This window comes from Idiotropiscis lumnitzeri, chromosome 1 (assembly GCF_059441095.1).
Source record: "Idiotropiscis lumnitzeri isolate Australia: NSW breed Sydney's pygmy pipehorse chromosome 1, RoL_Ilum_1.0, whole genome shotgun sequence".
Lineage (NCBI taxonomy): Eukaryota > Metazoa > Chordata > Actinopteri > Syngnathiformes > Syngnathidae > Idiotropiscis > Idiotropiscis lumnitzeri.
The window spans coordinates 12,746,845-12,765,516 of record NC_142391.1 but is presented as its reverse complement, the minus strand read 5'-3'; the positions used below and the strand labels follow the sequence as shown (position 1 = coordinate 12,765,516).

General features: G+C 43.1%; 2 protein-coding genes across 2 annotated transcripts in view; one reads left to right on the top strand and one right to left on the bottom strand.

Moving 5' to 3' along the window:
• Window positions 1–378: 378 nt before the first annotated feature.
• Window positions 379–5,775, bottom strand: six4a (SIX homeobox 4a). Its single transcript, XM_088317700.1, has 3 exons — window positions 4,880–5,775; window positions 3,022–3,695; window positions 379–2,352 (listed from the first exon to the last, which is right to left on the bottom strand). The coding sequence occupies exons 1-3, from the start codon at window positions 5,611–5,613 to the stop codon at window positions 1,754–1,756; spliced, it is 2,007 nt and encodes a 668-aa protein (XP_088173826.1). The 5' UTR covers window positions 5,614–5,775; the 3' UTR covers window positions 379–1,753.
• A 1,991-nt stretch (window positions 5,776–7,766) lies between these two features.
• Window positions 7,767–18,672, top strand: part of mnat1 (MNAT1 component of CDK activating kinase) — a 36,476-nt gene continuing 25,570 nt past the window's right edge. The window contains exons 1-6 of the mRNA XM_088317745.1: window positions 7,767–7,802; window positions 7,873–7,996; window positions 15,067–15,219; window positions 15,567–15,640; window positions 16,074–16,177; window positions 17,753–17,893. Of these exons, the coding sequence (XP_088173871.1) occupies window positions 7,908–7,996; window positions 15,067–15,219; window positions 15,567–15,640; window positions 16,074–16,177; window positions 17,753–17,893 (561 nt within the window). The 5' untranslated portion in view covers window positions 7,767–7,802; window positions 7,873–7,907. The remainder of the gene's footprint in view (window positions 7,803–7,872; window positions 7,997–15,066; window positions 15,220–15,566; window positions 15,641–16,073; window positions 16,178–17,752; window positions 17,894–18,672) is intronic.

Sequence of the window (18,672 nt, the reverse complement as noted above, 5' to 3'; positions counted from 1 at the left end):
TGAGATGAGAAAAGGAGGGCTAATGAAGTCCAGGTTGCCAGGCATGTGCAAACGATCACTTGCAGAGAGCGCAAGCGGCAGCAGCCTCGCTGGATTATAGCACGCTAGTTTCCCCCTCATCCTCACAGTTTGGCTACTTAAATGTTGGAGAGACATGTGCTTTGTGTCTTTTGTCTGTCATAAAGATGTGTGCAGACATGTGTCGCTCCTTCACAGAGGTCGAACTCGACCCGATTTTATTTTCAAGGATTAAAACTGCCTTTCACTCTTTTTATAAATATAGACTTTTATTGCATTACAGAGGTTTAGAAAAATACATTCACATAATTTCAGATAACAAACATATAGTTCAAACTAAGTTAAAAAAAACAACAAACATTTGCCCGCCACTTACTTCTTGTATATGAAGTTAAACCACTGAGAAATTGGTAGAATTTCATTTTGAGTCGGGTAACTAAACAAAAATATAGCAAACTGTGATGCACTCAAGAGATACGAATGCCGTGAGTTGGCCGTCAGGCTGAAATGTGCTATTATGGTCGTTCATGGATGACAGGGAAAATGTGTTCTCCCGTGGTTAAAAAAAAAAAAAAAGTACCAGACCCGCTTGACAAATGGCCTCCACATTCTCTTGTCTTTTCCTAATCTGACATCCAACAAATATTCCAGTGACAGCAGTGGTGGAGGCGGTGGAAAATCTCTGAATCTGACATTTTGCCTTCAGATTGCACAGCTTCCTTTCAGTGTTATTCACAATGTAAAAAGTAAAAGACTAAAATAAATGTCCCTAACTTCGCGACAAAGAGAAATCATCGCAACCCCCTCTCTGTTTCCAAAAAAATACTTATGTCCCTTTTGTTCCTGATCCACTTGGGAAGCATATTTACTTGCGTCGGGAATCGCCGACATTTGTAGAGGCACGTTCAAACGAAACATAACAAAGCATAGCATCTTCACACCTATTTTAACATAGCTGCTGCATTTTTGAACAACATGAATGACATGTGAACCCCGCAGTGTGACCTTTTCATTTCATCGACGACAAGCCTTGAAGATAGCTTTCGCTCGTGTGCATTTGTTGAGGCCTGTCAAAAACAACAGTGTGAAGCCCGTATAATGTCGTGATGGTAGTGCAAATTACCCCAAAAAGGTACATTCATCTTTGAGACTCGAGAGGCAATTTAAGGTGCTTACTGAAGGGCACTTTGTCCGAAAATGAGCAGCTTTTGTGTGTTGAATGACATATTATCCGTACATGTGCGAAGTCCTTCAGTAAAACTGGCCCACTTCCACAGACTCGCTCCCCCTCGTCCCCCTATGAATGACCTTTTTGGTTTGACCCAGATGACGCATTTAGTTTGGAGGAACATCCTGGTCATGTGACTTGCGGCATGCCAGCACCTGCTTGGGCAAATCAAGTCCGCTCAACAGGAAGTAGCAGGTGTTGCCTGTAAAACTGCACTTTTAAACACGGCTCAAACGACATTCGCCGACTGCTGCAACGAGTCGTTGTGACATGTCATGTGATGAACAGATCTCGTTTTTAAACGTCATTATTTTTTTTGCATAAATGTTCAGACCTGCTCACCGGTCTTCTGTCTTAATTGAGTGCATCGTAAGAGTCAACACAGTATTGTCAAATAATTTAACAGATAAAAGAAATTAATGATTAAAAAAAAAAAAATCACACACACACACGCACACACAAAAGATTATCATTGCTCACATAGACATGAGTGCTTCTGCTTTAAGGTTAAAGGTCAGCCATGTCTTCATCTATCTGCACTGTCTGTAGTTTGGCCAGCTCCTTCCCCTCCACAGGCTCCATGTCGCCGCACATGGCCCGCACCATGTCAGTCACGCCCGCCGACCCCGTGTTGTCCACCTTGTTCTCCGACAGGCTCATGTAGTCGTTGTCCATGCAGGGAGCCATCAGGTGCGAGGGCTGGGTCACCCGGACCTCGTGTCCCCTGAGGTACTCGGCGGGCTGCAGGTGGTGACCGCTCGGGTTCGTTTGGGCCATAAGCGGCGTGCTGACGGTGAGCGTGGTGTAGACTTCGGCGCTGGATGAGGTGGCGACGCAGGCCGACACCGAGGCTTGGCCGGATGGCGCCTCGTCGTTGCCGGGCGTCGAGTAGCCCATCTGCCCGCTCGGGTCCAGGTGGAGCCCGTGGTGGTACGAGGAGTAGCCGCCTCCCTCCAGAGGCTCCTTCTTGATGGGCGACTGGTTGACGTTGCTCATATTGTAGAGGACGGTGCTGTGGTGCAGGGACGTCATGGACAGCTTGTCCTGCTGCTGAAAGGAGTCGTCGCTGGACGAGCTCACCGCGACATCGTTCAGCGCTATTGTACCTGTGGCCAGACAATGACACATCAAGACTGACATCACAACTCTAAATCCACTCTCACTTATTCATGTGTGTATATAAGCTTGATTGAGAGGCCTTGGCCTCAAGGCGGCTGTTGTGCGTCTCGCACACATCGCGTTGTTGTAGCCCGAGTCTGCGGTGCCTCAACAGCAAGCTGCACTCTCTGTTTTTGCTTTCAATTCCTCCTGCCGTAGATTCTCTGCTCAATGTCAAAGTAAAGTAAGTGCTATAATGGCATATTCGCCGTTCCCTCTTAGTGCATTTCATGGCCTCTGATTGCCTGAACCATGTTTTCTCTGCTCCCCGGCTCTGAAGATCAAGAGCGCCACGATGATGAGTGATGGTGACTTGTTTTTATTCATCTCTGGGCTTTTCAAAGGACCACCACACTCTCGCTCTTTATGTTTGGTGGAACGGGTGTCTATTTTCCACACTCTTCTGTTTTGAGCAGCATAAGCCAGTTTAAAAGCATCAGCGAATAAAGTAGCTCAGTCTGGAAAATGAATCTTCAATATTTAAAAAGGGCAAAAAATGTTCACCATATCAAATGATGTTAAATTAAGGGTTCAATCCTCCTGAATTTTATTACCCAAGTGTTTTAACGACTGTTAAAAAAAATTAATAAAATGAAGATTCTTTTTACGGACCCTACCTTGTGTGATTGAGGAGGAGGTGGACGAGGAGGAGAGCGGCAGGGGAGGAAGGCCCACGTCGCTGTTAAGCAGCGAGCTTCCATCACTGTCAGACACGCCACTGGGTACCTGCACCAGGTTGTAGCCACCCAGCGAGGAGCTGAAGGTCAGCACGGAGGAGCCCCCGTTCTGGGTGGCCATGGAGTGAACCCCCTCCAGCTTCACGGGCCCTCCGTTCACACAGCCCGAGTAGGGGGAGGCGTACTGCAGGCCCGAGTCCTCAGCAGAGCCACCCAGTCCTTTCTCCTGCATGTCCTCTCCAGAGCCTCCCAGCAGCACTGCCCCGGACGGCCTCAGGGAATTAAACGCCAGAGGCTGGATGCCCAAATTGAGGCCGTTGAAGAGGATGTTCCCAGGTGAGTGGAGGTAAGACGAGCCGCCGTTGTGAAACGTCGGCGAGGAGGTACTGTTGGTGACCAGACTTCCATTGTAGAGCCCCCCGCCGTTGGAGCCGCCAGGCATTTTGATGTCCCCGATTTGCTGGATGACTACCCCGCTGTCCAGAGGCCCTGTTTGAATTGGAAGTGTCCCGTGAGTGATAACACCATCTGAGGAGTTGGAGAGGGGCCTGGGTGACAATTCCTCTTGACCTTTGGTGGACTCATCCTCTGTGCTGTGGTTTCCGTCAGATTCACTGGGAAGCACAAGACGGAAGAGGAAGACAGGTAATAATAAATAGCAAGTCATAAAATAATGATGTCCTGTGATACATTTCTGAACACATTCCCCCCGCAATTAAATTTTCTTTTCTATTCACAAGTTGCAAGCAAGAGTCGTTGTGGGTCACATTTGTTGTCGTGTTATGAGGCTATACACGGTTTTGAAGAGCAGGCTGTGCTTGGGAATGCATTTGCCCTCCTGCCTCATGGAGAGACGACCAGCGTCAACAAGCGTGCAACCATTTGGCGCAATAAATTCTGGTGTGATAAAAAAACAGTCAGCACTGACGGTAATGGTGGTGGGACACAAAACAAATGGCTTCAAATGTTCTTCGGCCTTTACACGGAATGTTACCCTCACTTTACAGCTCCATTTAAATGCTCCATATGCAGAAGCTTTAAGTAAAAAATTTTAAAAAGCCATTTGTGTACGCAATGTAGTTTACTCATTTTATTCCATAGCCTGCTGTCTTAAGATTGATTCTAACAGCTGCACCTCCACCCACTAAAGGAAAAAAAACTCCCTTAACCCCCCTCCTATACTATTACTCCTCCAGGAACAAATAGCACAAGTGTGGTTTCGACTGAATATAAACGTTACATTTTATTTTAGCAGGTGGCCATCTTTTGTGTATTAGTCTGTGTGTGAGTTATTGTGAGAGATTCATATGAGGTCTTTCTCTCTCACACACACACACACACACACACACAGGCAAACACGCACCGAGGCAAACACACGCACGCGCACGCACGCACACACGCAGACAGTGCCACATGAAAAGGAGGCAGACATTCCGTGATTAAATAATTACATTGTTGACTCTAGGACTCCAAAAGCATACACACTGCACCAATGTTTGAGAAATGATGAATTATTAATTCAAACGTGCCTCATTAAAGCCCCCCCCCAACTTCTAAAGTAATTAAGTAATTCAATGTGTACTGTGTGTGTATGAGCGTTATCGTTGGTTTCCACGCCACACTTGAAACCGGATCTGAATGGCAACCAGTTCATATTTCAAAACACTACAAACGTGCTCCACACCCTTAAACGTATATAGTACATATTTCCTGATTTATGACGTCTTGTGTCACAAATCACACAGAGAGGATTTGTGAATTGGAGAATTATGCGCAACTTGCTTCATGTTTGCCTCACCTTTTGGACTGAGCCTCGGACGGGTTTCTGTCCCTCTGCCGCCTGTTCTTGAACCAGTTGCTGACCTGGGTCAAGGAGAGTCCCGTAATCTTGGCGAGATTGCGTTTCTCGGCCGGGGAGGGGTACCGGTTCTGGTTGTATAGGTCCTTCAGTGCGTTCCGTGACCTCTCCTTGAAGCAATACACCGTCTCCTCGCCGTCCCAGATAGTCCTGGGGAGAGGGTACTTTCTCCGGATCCTGTACTTGTCCACGGCGCCCAGGGGTCTCCCCCGTGCCTTTTCCGCCTCCGTGTAGCGGGCCTTGTACCACAGATCCTGCAGGAAGGTGTGGTTGGACGGACTGAAGCTGTGGTTCTCCAGAATACTGTAGAGCTCCTGATAGCGAGCCTGGTGGAAGGCGACGAGTGCTTGAGCTTTCAGGATGCTTTCGTTGCCGCGCAGCAGGTCGCTTTGGGGCAGGGACCAAAGGAAACGGGCCAGGCGGTCCACGTTACCCCCCTGCTGCAGAGCCTCGCACACGCACGCCACTTGCTCCGGGGAGAAAGCCAGCGAGGAGGCGGCGCTCACCAGCAGCTCCGTGCGCACCGCGTCCGCGTTGGGCACCACTCGCTCCATGGACAATTCGGCCGCCTCCAGCGCCACAAGCTTGATGCACTCCCGCTTGTCCGCCTCCTTCACATTTTCCCTCTTGATGTCATTTGCTCGTGTGACTTCTCCGGCAGAAGAAGAAGACATTTTCCTTTTTTTTTTTTTTTTTTTTTGCTCAAGGCTTCCCTGGTCGAGTCACTCCTCCCAGCTCGATCAGGTTACCTCCTCGCCATGCGAAGGCGATCGGATATCTGACAGCAGCTGTAAGTAGATACTTCTCCCTCTCCCTCTCTCCCTCTCGCCTCCCAACGTGACTTTTTACTCCACGCCAACTGCAAGTGGAAGGAGACACGCTGAGGTCTAAGCGCGGCACAGCCACGCGATTGGCCGCCGAGGGCCCCGCGGAGGGGAGGAGCGACGGGGAAACGCAGGACTCGTATGTTTGCTTTTCAGCTGTCACTCATGCAAGCTCCGCTGTTCTGTAGTCGCAACAGCAAGCTCACCTGTACTGTCTAGTCTGTGCAAGGTGAGCACTTCCACGAGCGTGGGAATGAGTCTGTTGTGACATATTAATGTATCAGTTGCTGTTCAGTTGCTATGGTCATTTTTGTTAATTTATGATGTCATATAGGCTTGATGCTTTAGAATATTTAAGAGGGAGTTACTCAGTGACACATTGTCAGTACGTCAAGATTTCTTTGCGTGAGGATCTCAGCTTTCTTCCATGTGTTCTGAATCCAGGCCTGCTTGTTGTTACTTGGAAATTTTGTGTATAAAGACTTTTTCGTCGCCACTTCCGTCTCCTGTCTGCTTCTGGGTCCGAATCCCGATCCTCACGTGACAGAGTCTGCGAACAGGAGACGGGCGTTTTTTCCTTAATGTCGCAAAAGCCAGCAAACAACTGCGCTTTTGTCTATTATAAACTTCGGAGTTCCTGTAGTCATGTCAGTTGTATTGATTTAAAATTACTTGTTGAGGGGTGTCAAAATACAGATTTTTTTTTTACCGAATTTGTAGAAAATAACTCGGTAAGATTCCGAGTACGGATTAAATAATGAATATTAAATAATTACATCAGTAGGCCTATAAATTTAATTTGACTGACAATAGCAAAATGCAATTGACCACGAATGTTATCGGTTTGGCATTTCACCTACTGTATTCGCTCATATTTTCGGGGAACCAATGCCCCATACCAATTTATTCGTTGTATTTTTTTATATCCTTGTCTTATTTGCGTTTTTTTTACCCAATTCTCTGCATATTTGTGGGTGTTTATTTGTTGTGTGTGTGTTTGGGAGTTGGGTAAATATTCTGGGAAAAAAGAAAGCGGCAATAGTGTGTCAAGTATTCGTGTATTTTTGGATTTTTGCGGACAGGCCGGTATGGTCCTCATATCCCGAATACCGGGGGCCCGATCAACTATACCCATTTTTCAAAAAAACTTGGCACAGGTGGGAAAAATGCATTTAAAATCAAAATGTGTTCTCAGTTCGTTTAGGTTGTTAACTGAGGAAAAAAAGTATGTAAATTAGCCAATAACAACTGAAAAAAAATTACTTGAAGCTTGTTTTGTTTCCCTCCCAGATCACGTCACTTAATTCACTCACTTCATTGGCTACATCTGCACCAGACAATCTGACAAAGAGATGAATGAATGATTAAAAAATAAATAAATGAATAAATATATATATATAATATATATATATATTATATATATATATATATATATATATATATATATATATATATATATATATATATATATATATAATTATGTTTATTATTGTGGTTGTACAACTGCAACGAATCATTCTCCTACATCAATTAATTCACCCATTTCTCATAGCTGACTAAGGTCACCAAATTATAAATATCAGTATGACGTAGTGCAAAAAAAAACAGCCACAAAAAAAATATTGTCTATTGTTTATTACATTAATATTACTCGTGAATAGTTGACAAACAACATTTTTTTTGGGGGGGGGGCAATGACGTATAACCTTTGTAACACTGGGCTGGGTAAATATTTTTATAGACATTAAAAAGTTAGCAATAAGAATATCACGCGTTTGTTTTATGACAGCGTTGCATGTGGGCCATAATTGTGCAGCCATTCATTTTCTAAACGCCTGAAAGTATGGCACAAAATATCCGTTAGATCATAACATTTCAATAGCCCTTAAAATAATGTATTTCTGACTGTAAAACGATTTAATAACCAGAACTGTGTCAAAATACAGCTTTTGAGTCGATAGTTTTATTTTTGAATGAAGCCCTTGGAAGCGGGAGGAAATAGGAAACTTTGATACTCGTTTCTGGTCGGACCTTAAACGGTGAAGCACTGCAGTCACCCGCCGGAAATGTGAGCACTGAAGCTGAAGTTGTTGCTATTTTTCTCCTTAGTTATCTTCATCAGTTTGCGGTTACAGAAGAACGAAATGGACGACCAAAGCTGCCCGAGATGCAAAACAACCAAATACAGGAACCCTTCACTCAAGCTGATGGTGAACGTGTGTGGACACACGCTGTGAGTATTTACAATTCGACTGCACAGACTCACTGAACAGCACATTTACTGTACTGCAGTCGCCACATCAATCCGCAATCGTCAATACTCAAGCACTTCCCTTTCAAGTAAGCATATATAACCGGTTTTACGTGTTTACCTATTAACCACGAAGAAATTATTGTGTTAGCGTCTGCGAGAGATTAACATAGCTCATGCCAAAGAGATACTTGGCATTTGCAGTCGTGTGCAGTGATGTGAACTACACCGCCGATTTGTTTTAAGGTGAATGATGATAATGATAAGCACAATAGTCGTTCATCTAGTTGTGAGCATGACAAAAGCATGGAGCAAGTGCGGGGGCAGCGTAATAGTGTTCGAGGCTGAACAGTTTTGGGTTCAATGCCTTGCCCAAGGGCATCAGCAGTACTAAACAGAGCAAACTGCCATCTAATTCATTTAACAACCTATCTCAAGTTAAGTATGAAGGCCTTGCAGAGACTTTAGTCTAATCATTCAGTAACCGTCACCGACCGACTCTATATACCATTACCCCTACAGAATATTCCAAATAAAACATGGATAATTTTGTTTCTAGAAAATCTGCATTTTTTGCCCACGTGCCGAGACCTTGGGGGCAGCCTGTATGTCCGAAGAAAATGCTCTTCTTTTCTAAGTTGACACTGTTAGAAAGGTGTAAATTAAAGGGTATGTTTGTTATTGTAGCTTGCAGTGGTGTACAACTGTACCGCATTGTAATAACAGCTGTGTCTCAATATTTTGGTTACCTCAGTTAGTTACAGAAGCTATTCTAACACTATTTGACACAGCAACGTTTGGCTCTATAAGCTGTTTGCATGGCACTTTTCAAAATTTAACCTTGTCAACTGTGTATCAACCTTACCATTTGATTAAAGGGGACACATACGCAACATTAGCGTCAGCCTGACGAGAGCATTTTTTCAGGCCCCCTTACTATTTATTTATTGACTGCTCCATCAGGAAGCGGCCTTGCTTTGTCATCAGGTCAGCCTCAGAATAATCTGGCTGCACGACCGCATGCAGAAAATTAAAAGGATTCTGCAATGTAGCAATTTAAGTCGTTCCACTGCTGGGTCACCTTTGTAGTAAGGTAGGCCCGCCGTGCATCGAGCGACACGGCGTAAGCCGGCTGAATTGTTGCTCGACAAGTGTTCATAAGTGGCTGACCATTGGGCACTGTTTTTTGCAGCAATTTAAAAATGGAAAATGTCAATGAATGGGACAATGAAAATGCTACGTCGAAGGTTGCGGGTGTAAGCAAGATTCAGGGGGTTGCTGCCATTGCTAAGCAGTCCTAATTAAGTATAATACGATATTGTCTTTTAAAATAATTCCAAGTCGATGTTAAACAATTTGATTATTCAATTATCAAAGTAATCGGTAATAATTTTTGATAATCAATTCATCAGTCACATACCGTTTTAAATCTGAAATCTTCTAAATTAGATTCTCAACAGTAAACATTCTCCAATTTTTGTACTCCTTCGTATAAGAAGACTTGCAAAATGAAACATTAACTCTTACTTGGGCAAACAATGATCAACATTTTAGACTATTTTCTGACTATGTTAATCTTTTTTCTCTTTTGTTTGTGCATTTTCTGCACTGTCAATTTGAAGTAATGTCATGTTTTTGAATGTCGGGATGGAAAAAACTTTTTTTACTTATCAAAGTCAATGATTAATCATCGAAATAATCAACAGATTATTCAATTATTAAATTAATCATTAGTTGCAAGCTTAATTCTTAGCTATATTTGTAATATATATTCTCAGTTATAATTCAATATCGCTGCTGTGTGACGCAATCCTCGCATCTTTGAAATGAATTCTCTTTAGGAAACGCATGAAATTGACCATATATGGACATACAATTATTCCACCCGACGGCAACAATATACACCTGCATATGAAATAACAAAGCTTTGAGAGTCTCTCTCGCCAAATGACCGCCAGGTGACTTTAAAACATCACAGTATGTCTTGTTGAGCTGTACTATATCAGACAGAGTTTTTTTCTCTATTCTTCCATAGTCCTACCTTGGAATAAGTGTCAACTTCACACTAAGTTGGTGTCCATTCCACAGTGACTTGAGTTGACTTCCTACCCTGGCAATGCAATGTATTGCGTTGCAATGCAACGTAACACGACACAGAATCAAGCCTCCCCGACGCTCTTGGTCTAAATTTAAACTGCACAACAGCACATTTTGTATCCTGTCACAGAGGGCGTCTGATATGTGTGATTTATTACCTTTGTATGATGACACCAGGGCCATGTCTTTTGGGATTTGACACTTGGACACGCATGCGGTCATGCCTAATTAAATGGAAGCGAGTCACTGTATCTGATTGCGAAACAGCTTCATATTGATGCTCAGTAGCAAAGGGTAAGGAGTGTTTTTTTTTTTTTTTAATTCAAGTAACGTATACTCTTCTGTAGATTGCTTTCATTCCTAGTGTCAAAAAAATGAAGGGGAAAATTATTACCCTTGCATGTCAGTCACAGAAAGAAGATACCCGAAGCAGCTTGTACTTTCATTTTATTGCATAAAATAGCATAGTAATGTTAGTACCATATTGATATTTTTTTACCACTATTATTATAATCACTATTTCTGCCAGCTTTAATTGTAACGAATCTCTCACTAATGTTTTATTTTCTAAATAAATGTGATTACACTCACCATCAGTGCGAAAGACAACCAATTGCATTCCAACCTTCTTTCACTGTACAAGTAGAACAAAAAAAAAATCATTCGGAAAGAAATGTGTGTTTTTGGTAAGTAAAAAATGATTCTCGACTTAAGTCACTGAAAAAGTAGTAACGAAAATGTCTTATCACACGGATACTAAGTTGTTATATTAGAGGGGAAAAAAACTTTATCTTTTCATCGTGATGAAAATAGTTTTTAAAATGAAAACTAGTTACAGTTCCCACACACAGAAATTACTTTATTCACATAAACTTTAGACATTATTTTTGTTAAATTATGCCCATCTTCAAAACTTTTTTTACTCAAGAATTTGATGTTTTTCTGGTTGAAATTGTTATTTTTTTCCTTTTTATTTGAAGCATAGCCTTAATCGGCCGTCATACCGTTTAATCCGCTTCAGGATGGTGGTTGATACTGAAAGCAGCAATATTGGATCTCCATTACGAGGTTCAGAGGCACAATGCAGTTCTGTCTTTTTTTATCATAAAGAGACACTATCAGGAACCTCCTACATATTAACTTTTTCAAGCTGGACTTGATGTGATATTGTATGCACAAATCCATTGTGTATATAAGAAAAGTGGAGAAATGTTGTAGTTTGGCTGTGACTATTTGAAACATGGTCAGACTATAGACGCAGACTTTTAAAATGTCAAACAATCAGTCACAGCTCTTTATTTATTCATTCATTCAGCGGCATGATTCATCATAAAGAGCTTCATTGCCAGTACCTCTTGAGGTCTAATTTTTCAACATCTCATGTGGCACGCTTCCTGTGTAAGCAATCCTACTCTTGGGATGGAGCATCTTTTTTGGCGACCGCCAAACTGCGGGTATCTGAGGTCGCTGGGTGGAGCTTGTAATGGCAAGTGTGACTCAAGGCCACTGTTGAATGAACTCTGCCTTGGCTTTATGGTGGACCCCCAGTATATCACGGTTCATCTTTCGCACTTTTTCTAGGCACTTGTTTTCATGATTTTTTTATTATTATTTTTTTTTTTACAATAGGCAAGCGTTCTGCCTCAACATGACGGGCGACACACTGGGGCTGCCGCATTCTCCATTTACTGAGACAGAGGAGTGAAAACAAGCAGTTGTCAGTAGAGCCTTATGTATGTATGCATGTATATTTTTAAGTAATTCACAGATTAATCAATTGTTGGATTTTTTTTTATTCCTGCCAAATAACGGAATCGGCATTGTCCTAAAAAAATCCATATCAGTCAGGTCCTAATCATTTCCATTAGCCTGTCTATGGCGTTTCACATTATATGTTAGCATTAAAGTCTTTAATTTTATTATATGATTTTGTTTATGGTAAACATCAACTGGTAGTGACATTTCCAATTCTTGATAGCGAGAAAGTGAGAACAGACAAAAGAATACTTTACATAACTATCAAAGTGTTTAAAGTATTTATTAGTGGTTATATGTATTATATATTAATATAATTTAAATTAAATGGTCCCTTTGTATCTCGGCTCTTCATCTATTGGGGGCGGTTCTGGAACAATTCCCTCGCAATCAGCAGGGGTTCACTGTACTTTTATTCTGTGGATGGCGATCCCAAAATGCCGGTAGCTGCTTTTGAGGCTTCTTGCATGGCCGGCCGGGCTCCTGTTTGGCTTGCTTTCCCACCACCTCCTGTGACCTGCTGACAGCTGCAGATGGAGAGATTGGGCAGCCTGGAGCTGTGAGTGGGACAGGTGAGAGAGGGAGGAGTCAGTCCGGAGCGCTCACTTAGCGACAACAGCCTTGGGACACGTTGATGGCGAGCTTCGAAAAGATAGCAGTGTGCCCGCTAAACCGACAATATGGCGCTGTGTCAGATTTCTGCCTTTGATTAGTCATGGCAACAGTCGAGACACAGTTTGAAAGATGAAGAAGCACACACAGTCCAGCCCCCCCTTTTTTCTTTTTTTTTTTTAAATAAGATGTTCACCTCTAAGGATTTCCCCTTTGGAGGGTTCAGTTGTGTGGTCCATTTATGGGGCAGGGGGCAAGCTACGCCCCACTCCTTTGCTTGCGTTGATGAATGGGCTCTTTGTGGGCCTGTGGAAACAAGCCACAGCCCGCCATCTACCTCCATATGGCCGAGGCCTATACATCTCCAGTAGCCTCAGGCCGCAGTGAACATCTGCCTGTCCCAGAGTGCACTTGGGCAGGGGACTCCATGTGCTCTCCTGGACCAACGCAGATGTTCCTGTCCATGGTTTCAGGTTTACATTGCTACTTGATGCCGAACTAAATGGACATATTTCCCCTTGTAATGCTTCACGTATTTTCCCTCTGGAGGCTGCACGCAAGCTTGGCAAGGCAGGTTAGGCCTGTTTGACCCACATCTGAGAAACGATGCCTAAACATCCAAACTCAGTGACTCTGCGCTTTCTCTTCTCACTCTATTTATTTATATATTTGGAAGTGTTAAGGTCTGCTGATTAAGGGAAACGTCTCGCATGATGACTCTTTCATGACGCTTCGAATGTTCTTCATCCCTCGGAGCGCTTCTGAAGGGGAACCATGGTATGAAAGAAATGACTCAACTGCGTCGTTAATGCACTGAAAAATCCCCCTTCAACTTTGTTTAGCTTTGACACGTGCCATTTACCGTTTGGGAATTACAGTGTATTTTCCATTTCATGCTCTGCCTTTTTGTTTTGCCGGTTAAATGATTTGGACAAAGTGACATGATCATTAATACAGTAGCACTTTGTCTTACAAATTGAATTTGTTCCTTGACCAAGCTTGTAAGTAAATGTACCCGAATATCAAATAATATTCTCCATTGAAAGCACCTTGACGCTTCCTATTTCCTTCCGGTGATGATTTGCCCGGCCAAACTAGTGGTGCTTGCTGCCGTCAGTTTTGCATGGAAAGTGGAAATCACGCTTTATGGAGATTTGAGATTGCGTGACTGACTTGGCCATTGAAGGATACACAGTTTTCTTGGCCTTCAAATAGTCGAGTTTCTTTTCATAGGATCTTACAGTCAAAACAGTGGAAGCGGATGGCCAGAGAATCCTTTCCTTGCTGAAGAAATACCCTTCACCACATGAACAGAGATCGATGACACTCTGGAGAAGGCCTTCATGAATGTCAATACAGAGGGTTTGCAACGATATGAAAAGGCGCTGGAATTGCAGAAGAAACTGAGATCTGCGTCGTATGCATTAGAATAAAGGCTTTTTGAGAGGAAAGAAATAGATTATCCTTCAACGGACAAGTCAGTGGCCTGATCCCAACCCAATAGAGATCATCGGCCAAATACTTGTGGCTCTTAACTTATATTTAACTATGAATGCAATAAGTGCTCAAAAAACAGACAGTGGCAGTTGGAAACCAGATGTCCATTTTTTGTGAAGGAAGCCAGAAGCAGAAGGTGAATTCCTGTGGAAATAAAGCTCCACAGAGAGTTAATTAAAACAGCGTACTGTGCAAACGTTTATCCAAGACCTCCGCCCCATCAGGGGAGATTTAGGAGTGTTCCCATTGTTCTTAGTGTCCACTCCTCACTCGAGTGTGACTGATGGGTAAACGCCGCCTACCTGCATAAAAGTGTGATTGATGGCTAAGCTCAGGGTTGTGCCCTCAGGTGAGTCTGTTGGTTGCCATGACGGTCAATGAGGTAAAGATTCCACTTTGAAGCCCGGATTTACCTGAAACTATCCAATGTGATCATTAAAAGTGCTTTTCTTCAGTTATTTTTTTCTTCACCAATGGAAGAGCCTACTTTGTGCGTACCGGGAGCCAAAACACCACCTGAAAAACTCATCATGACCGCACTGCCCCACTATACATTTTTTTCTTCCTTCGGAAGAGGCTTGAGACACAAACCAGAAAGTAAAAGTTTCGCTCATGCTGCCAAAAGTGGCCTTGATTGCTTAGATTGTCCAGGATAATACAGTTTCCTTAGTTTTTGTTGTCTTTGAATATAACCTTGCGCCTCCATGAGAATTCAGTTACATTTAGTAGAGAGGTAAAGCATTTTCTGTGTCTCATCTCAAAGGAGAAGTCAACCCCAAAATTCTTTGCAATGACATGTCATATGCTTAAACATGGTGTTCTGATGACTCTTGCGTCCATTTGTCACTTCTGTCGACTGAATATGACATCACAATTGCTCCGGGCTCAGGTAATGACCAACCAAGGCTCACCTGCTTTGGAAGCTCCGTCATTTTGTTTGTTATCTGAGCCCTCAGCACTTGGGACTTCATTTTCAGTCGACGGGAGGTGGCAAAATGGACGCCTCCGGACATGGATCAAAATAACTGGAAAATGTTTGATTTTGACCCCTGAAAATAATGTGAGTGTGTCTGTCTCCTGCGTGTGTCAAGATGCGAGAACTGCGTAGAGATGCTGTTCGTCCGCGGCTCCGGCAACTGCATGCAGTGTGACACGCCCCTAAGGAAAAGCAACTTCCGCGTGCAGCTCTTCGAAGACCCCACCGTCGACAAGGAGGTGGAGATCCGCAAGAAGGTGCTGAAGATGTGAGTGAGCGAAGGAGGGAGGGTGAGAGGTGTGGCCGCACCGTGTTTATATGTCATCCCCGTGCCGCCTCCCATTTCTTAAGCCACCTTTGTCTTCCTCATTACGTTGTTTGTTTTGTAGACAATGAGTCTCCCTGGGGGAGAACCAAGCGGGAAGGCTCTTTGCCTGCCAGATTTTTTTTTTTTTTTACTCGGCCGCCCCTCCCTGCCTCCCTTTTTTTCCCATCCCATCTGAGCTTTAATACCCCCTTAATTGACATCTAATGTGTGTCTATTAGGCAGAATGCAGACACGCTATTCTAAAATGGTTGATTTAATGGGGGATTACACACTCTGATTCTTTGCAGTTACAACAAACGGGACCGTGACTTCCCCAGCCTGAGAGAATATAACGACTACTTGGAGCAAATGGAGGACATCGGTACGAGCACTGACTGACTAAATGCTCACCGTACAAGTCTGCTAAAAGGATGTTTCTACCCGCCGTAATGATTTCTCCCCAGCTGCATGGAGTGATGTTTAACAGGCATTAGTGCATGCCAGCTTGGCTCATAGATCACAGAGTAGAGCTGCCAATGCTAACACATCACGAATGGCAGCATCTCATAAGCTTTTAGCTCTTAGTAGTGCACAAGGCAGCCTCCAAGGGTCTCTTGGTCCAAGCGAGGATTCACAATGGTTTTGTGTACATTTCATCATTACTTACCGCTTTGCTTCTTAAAGGCGTATTTGTTTTCTTTGGATCATCTGGAGAATTCAAAATAAACATGACTGCCGCTTGTCTGCATGATTCCAGTTGGCTGTGATGGGCAGACTTGAGCATGTTAATTTAGTTTTGTCTCCTGTCTGTGCAGTGTTTAACCTTACAAACAATGTTGATGTGGAGGACACCAAGCTGAGGATGGAGCAATACCAGCGGGAGAACAGAGAGATCATCCAGAAGAATAAAGCCAAGCTTGTATGTATATGGTACATTTGTTATTGTTGAGTTAGGTGGTTAAACATAAATTGTACCGGAATGAAGAGAATAAGGCTTCAGATTTGAAAATGTTGTCTTTGTTGTACATGGTGGTGGTATATAAATTCAGTATATCACACTTGTAAAATGAACAAATCAAACATTTCTTGCTATGGCCCAATGTAGTTCTACACCACCTTACAACTAGTGTTGTTCCGATAGCAGTCTCGGGAGAGGTCCCAATACTTCCTTAAAACGCTGGTATTGGATCTGCCAGTACCAACAAATATGGGCCCGATAACGGCCATCGGCATTTTGGTATTATGCTTCGAACACGGCGAGCTGCACGCTGAGGGAAAATACGAGGAGCCGCCTTATCCAATTGTCAGCGTTAAATTGCGTCTGCTTCAAATTTACAACAACCCAGTGTACATGAAAAAGAAAACCATAACTTGTATAAAGTGATCAGCGCATTTTTGTTGTGATGGTGTTAGGTGGTCATGTTGAAGATTTGATAGCCTTTGTGCACATGGTGAATGAATGATTTTACATCCAAGTGCGGATGCAATTAATTTGAATTACAAGAAAAAATTGTGCTTATATTTAAATTTTTCTAAAGTATCGATATTGGCCGATACTGCACAGCCAGTTAGCGGAATTGGTATCGGGGCCAAAAAGTAGTATTGGAACAACACTACTTATAACAAAATGTTTTTTTTTTTACATTTTTTATGCTTCTCTGACTAGTGGAGCATTAGTACGTTTTTAAAGACTCTTAAGATTAGCAATAGATATTTTGCATTTTTCTGATTATCAGTATCAACCTTTTTTTTTTTTTTTTAACTTTCAAGGGAGATAAAAGCTGGTTTATTTTTGGCTTGCTGCAGCACACTTTGGTCTCTCTGCTGTGCTGGTGGCCCTGCCCGAAGAAGCAGATTGGCCTGCCCACAGCACCATCTGATTGGTTCCTTGTTCAGTGGTTGGCAATCAGCAGTAAGCTGCCTGTTTGCTTTTTCACCTCGAGTCACACTTATTACGGGAGGCAACAGGCAACCGACTTTGCCCACATTTTAATAAATATCAGTCTACGACAACTCACAACAAGCAGAAAACTATTTACCGCAGTAAACTTTATAGAGGTGTTTGTTTTAATTGAACTATATGACATGTAGCTGAGCCTGGGAGCTCCGTGCACTTTTTGTTAGACTTTTAAAACTGTATTTTCTAATATCTAAAAAAGCTTTAACATGTTGTAAATCACCAAACTTGTTTAATAAACATATGCTCAAAGGCATTTAAACTAAGTAAAGTTTTGGAGCATTTTCAAAATTTTGCCACCATTTAACAACACTAATAATCGGTATCGGCCCTGAAAAAAGTCGGTATAGCTCTACTTAAGATTTGTTATACAGCTCTTCTATTTGGATCGTTTAAACTTAAGCACAGCGAGTGTACTTTCAACAAGTCTGCCTTGGAAGTATGAATTATTTTCCGCTTATTCGTCCTGTAGTTGTAGTGAGTCGTCAATTTGTGATTGACATTCTTATCAAATCCAACTCACCTGTCTCTGCTCAGACTCGAGAGCAGGAGGAACTGGAGGAGCTGCTCCTACTGGAGCAACAAGGCAATGAGCAGCGGAGACTGGATGTGCTGCAGGAGGAGCAGAGGCAACTGCTGGCCAAAAAGAAGAACAAGCAGGCTCTGCTGGATGAACTGGTGAGAAGTCGACACATCGCACAAACAGTACCCCAGATAGAATGGCGTGTCTGTCTTGTTGCGCAAATATGATTCCTTACGAGACACCAAATTATGACATACATGTTCGCTCGCTGACACACACACAGCCCGAGGGTTCATGGCTGATTATTAAGAGCTTATTACCAGTCATTGTGCTGCTGCGTGCATTGTTCTCATTCTCTGATTCCAAAGCCTCTTGGCTCCATTGTGTTGAGCTGCTGGCTTTGGAAGCGATTGTTCTTGCAGTGCGGCCCGTTCAAGCGCCATCACAGATAGCAGGTTAAGCCGTGTGTTTGTTTGTTTAAGGCACAGGGCCTGTCCTATGTAGGCAGATGAGATCAGCGCTCACCCCCTGGGGGAACCCTTCTGGTTCCTGACATCTGTGTGTCCCAGCACCCCCAAACGCACTGTTCTAACATTTCATTTCTTACCATTATTAATGTGCGGATGCTCCCAAATTTTTCATCTAGACTTTATCTATCCTTGCAATACCAAACTCTCATGATAAATGAGGGTCCATAGTTCCATAATTGAGGCCTGAAAATTGGACACTAACCACAGCTATGAAAACATAACCACCTCGATGGAGACCCCAGGCCAGGACATGTCAGCACTGGAAGTCCGTAAACGATTTTTTGATTACCTGTAAACACAAAGGTTTCCTTGAGTCCTGCCAAACCATCAAAAATGTCCTGAGCGAACAAGTTTGTGTTCTAATAACGTCTCTACTGGACAGGACTTCACCGGATACGCTAAAA

Bases quoted from the DNA above. Each gene is read 5' to 3' on its own strand.
- six4a (XM_088317700.1), bottom strand. From the start codon at position 5,613: ATGTCTTCTTCTTCTGCCGGAGAAGTCACACGAGCAAATGACATCAAG. The intron at 3,696-4,879 runs GTGAGGCAAACA...TGTGCTTCCCAG, and splicing joins TCCGAGGCTCAGTCCAAAAG to TGAATCTGACGGAAACCACA. The intron at 2,353-3,021 runs GTAGGGTCCGTA...GTCTGGCCACAG, and splicing joins CTCCTCCTCAATCACACAAG to GTACAATAGCGCTGAACGAT.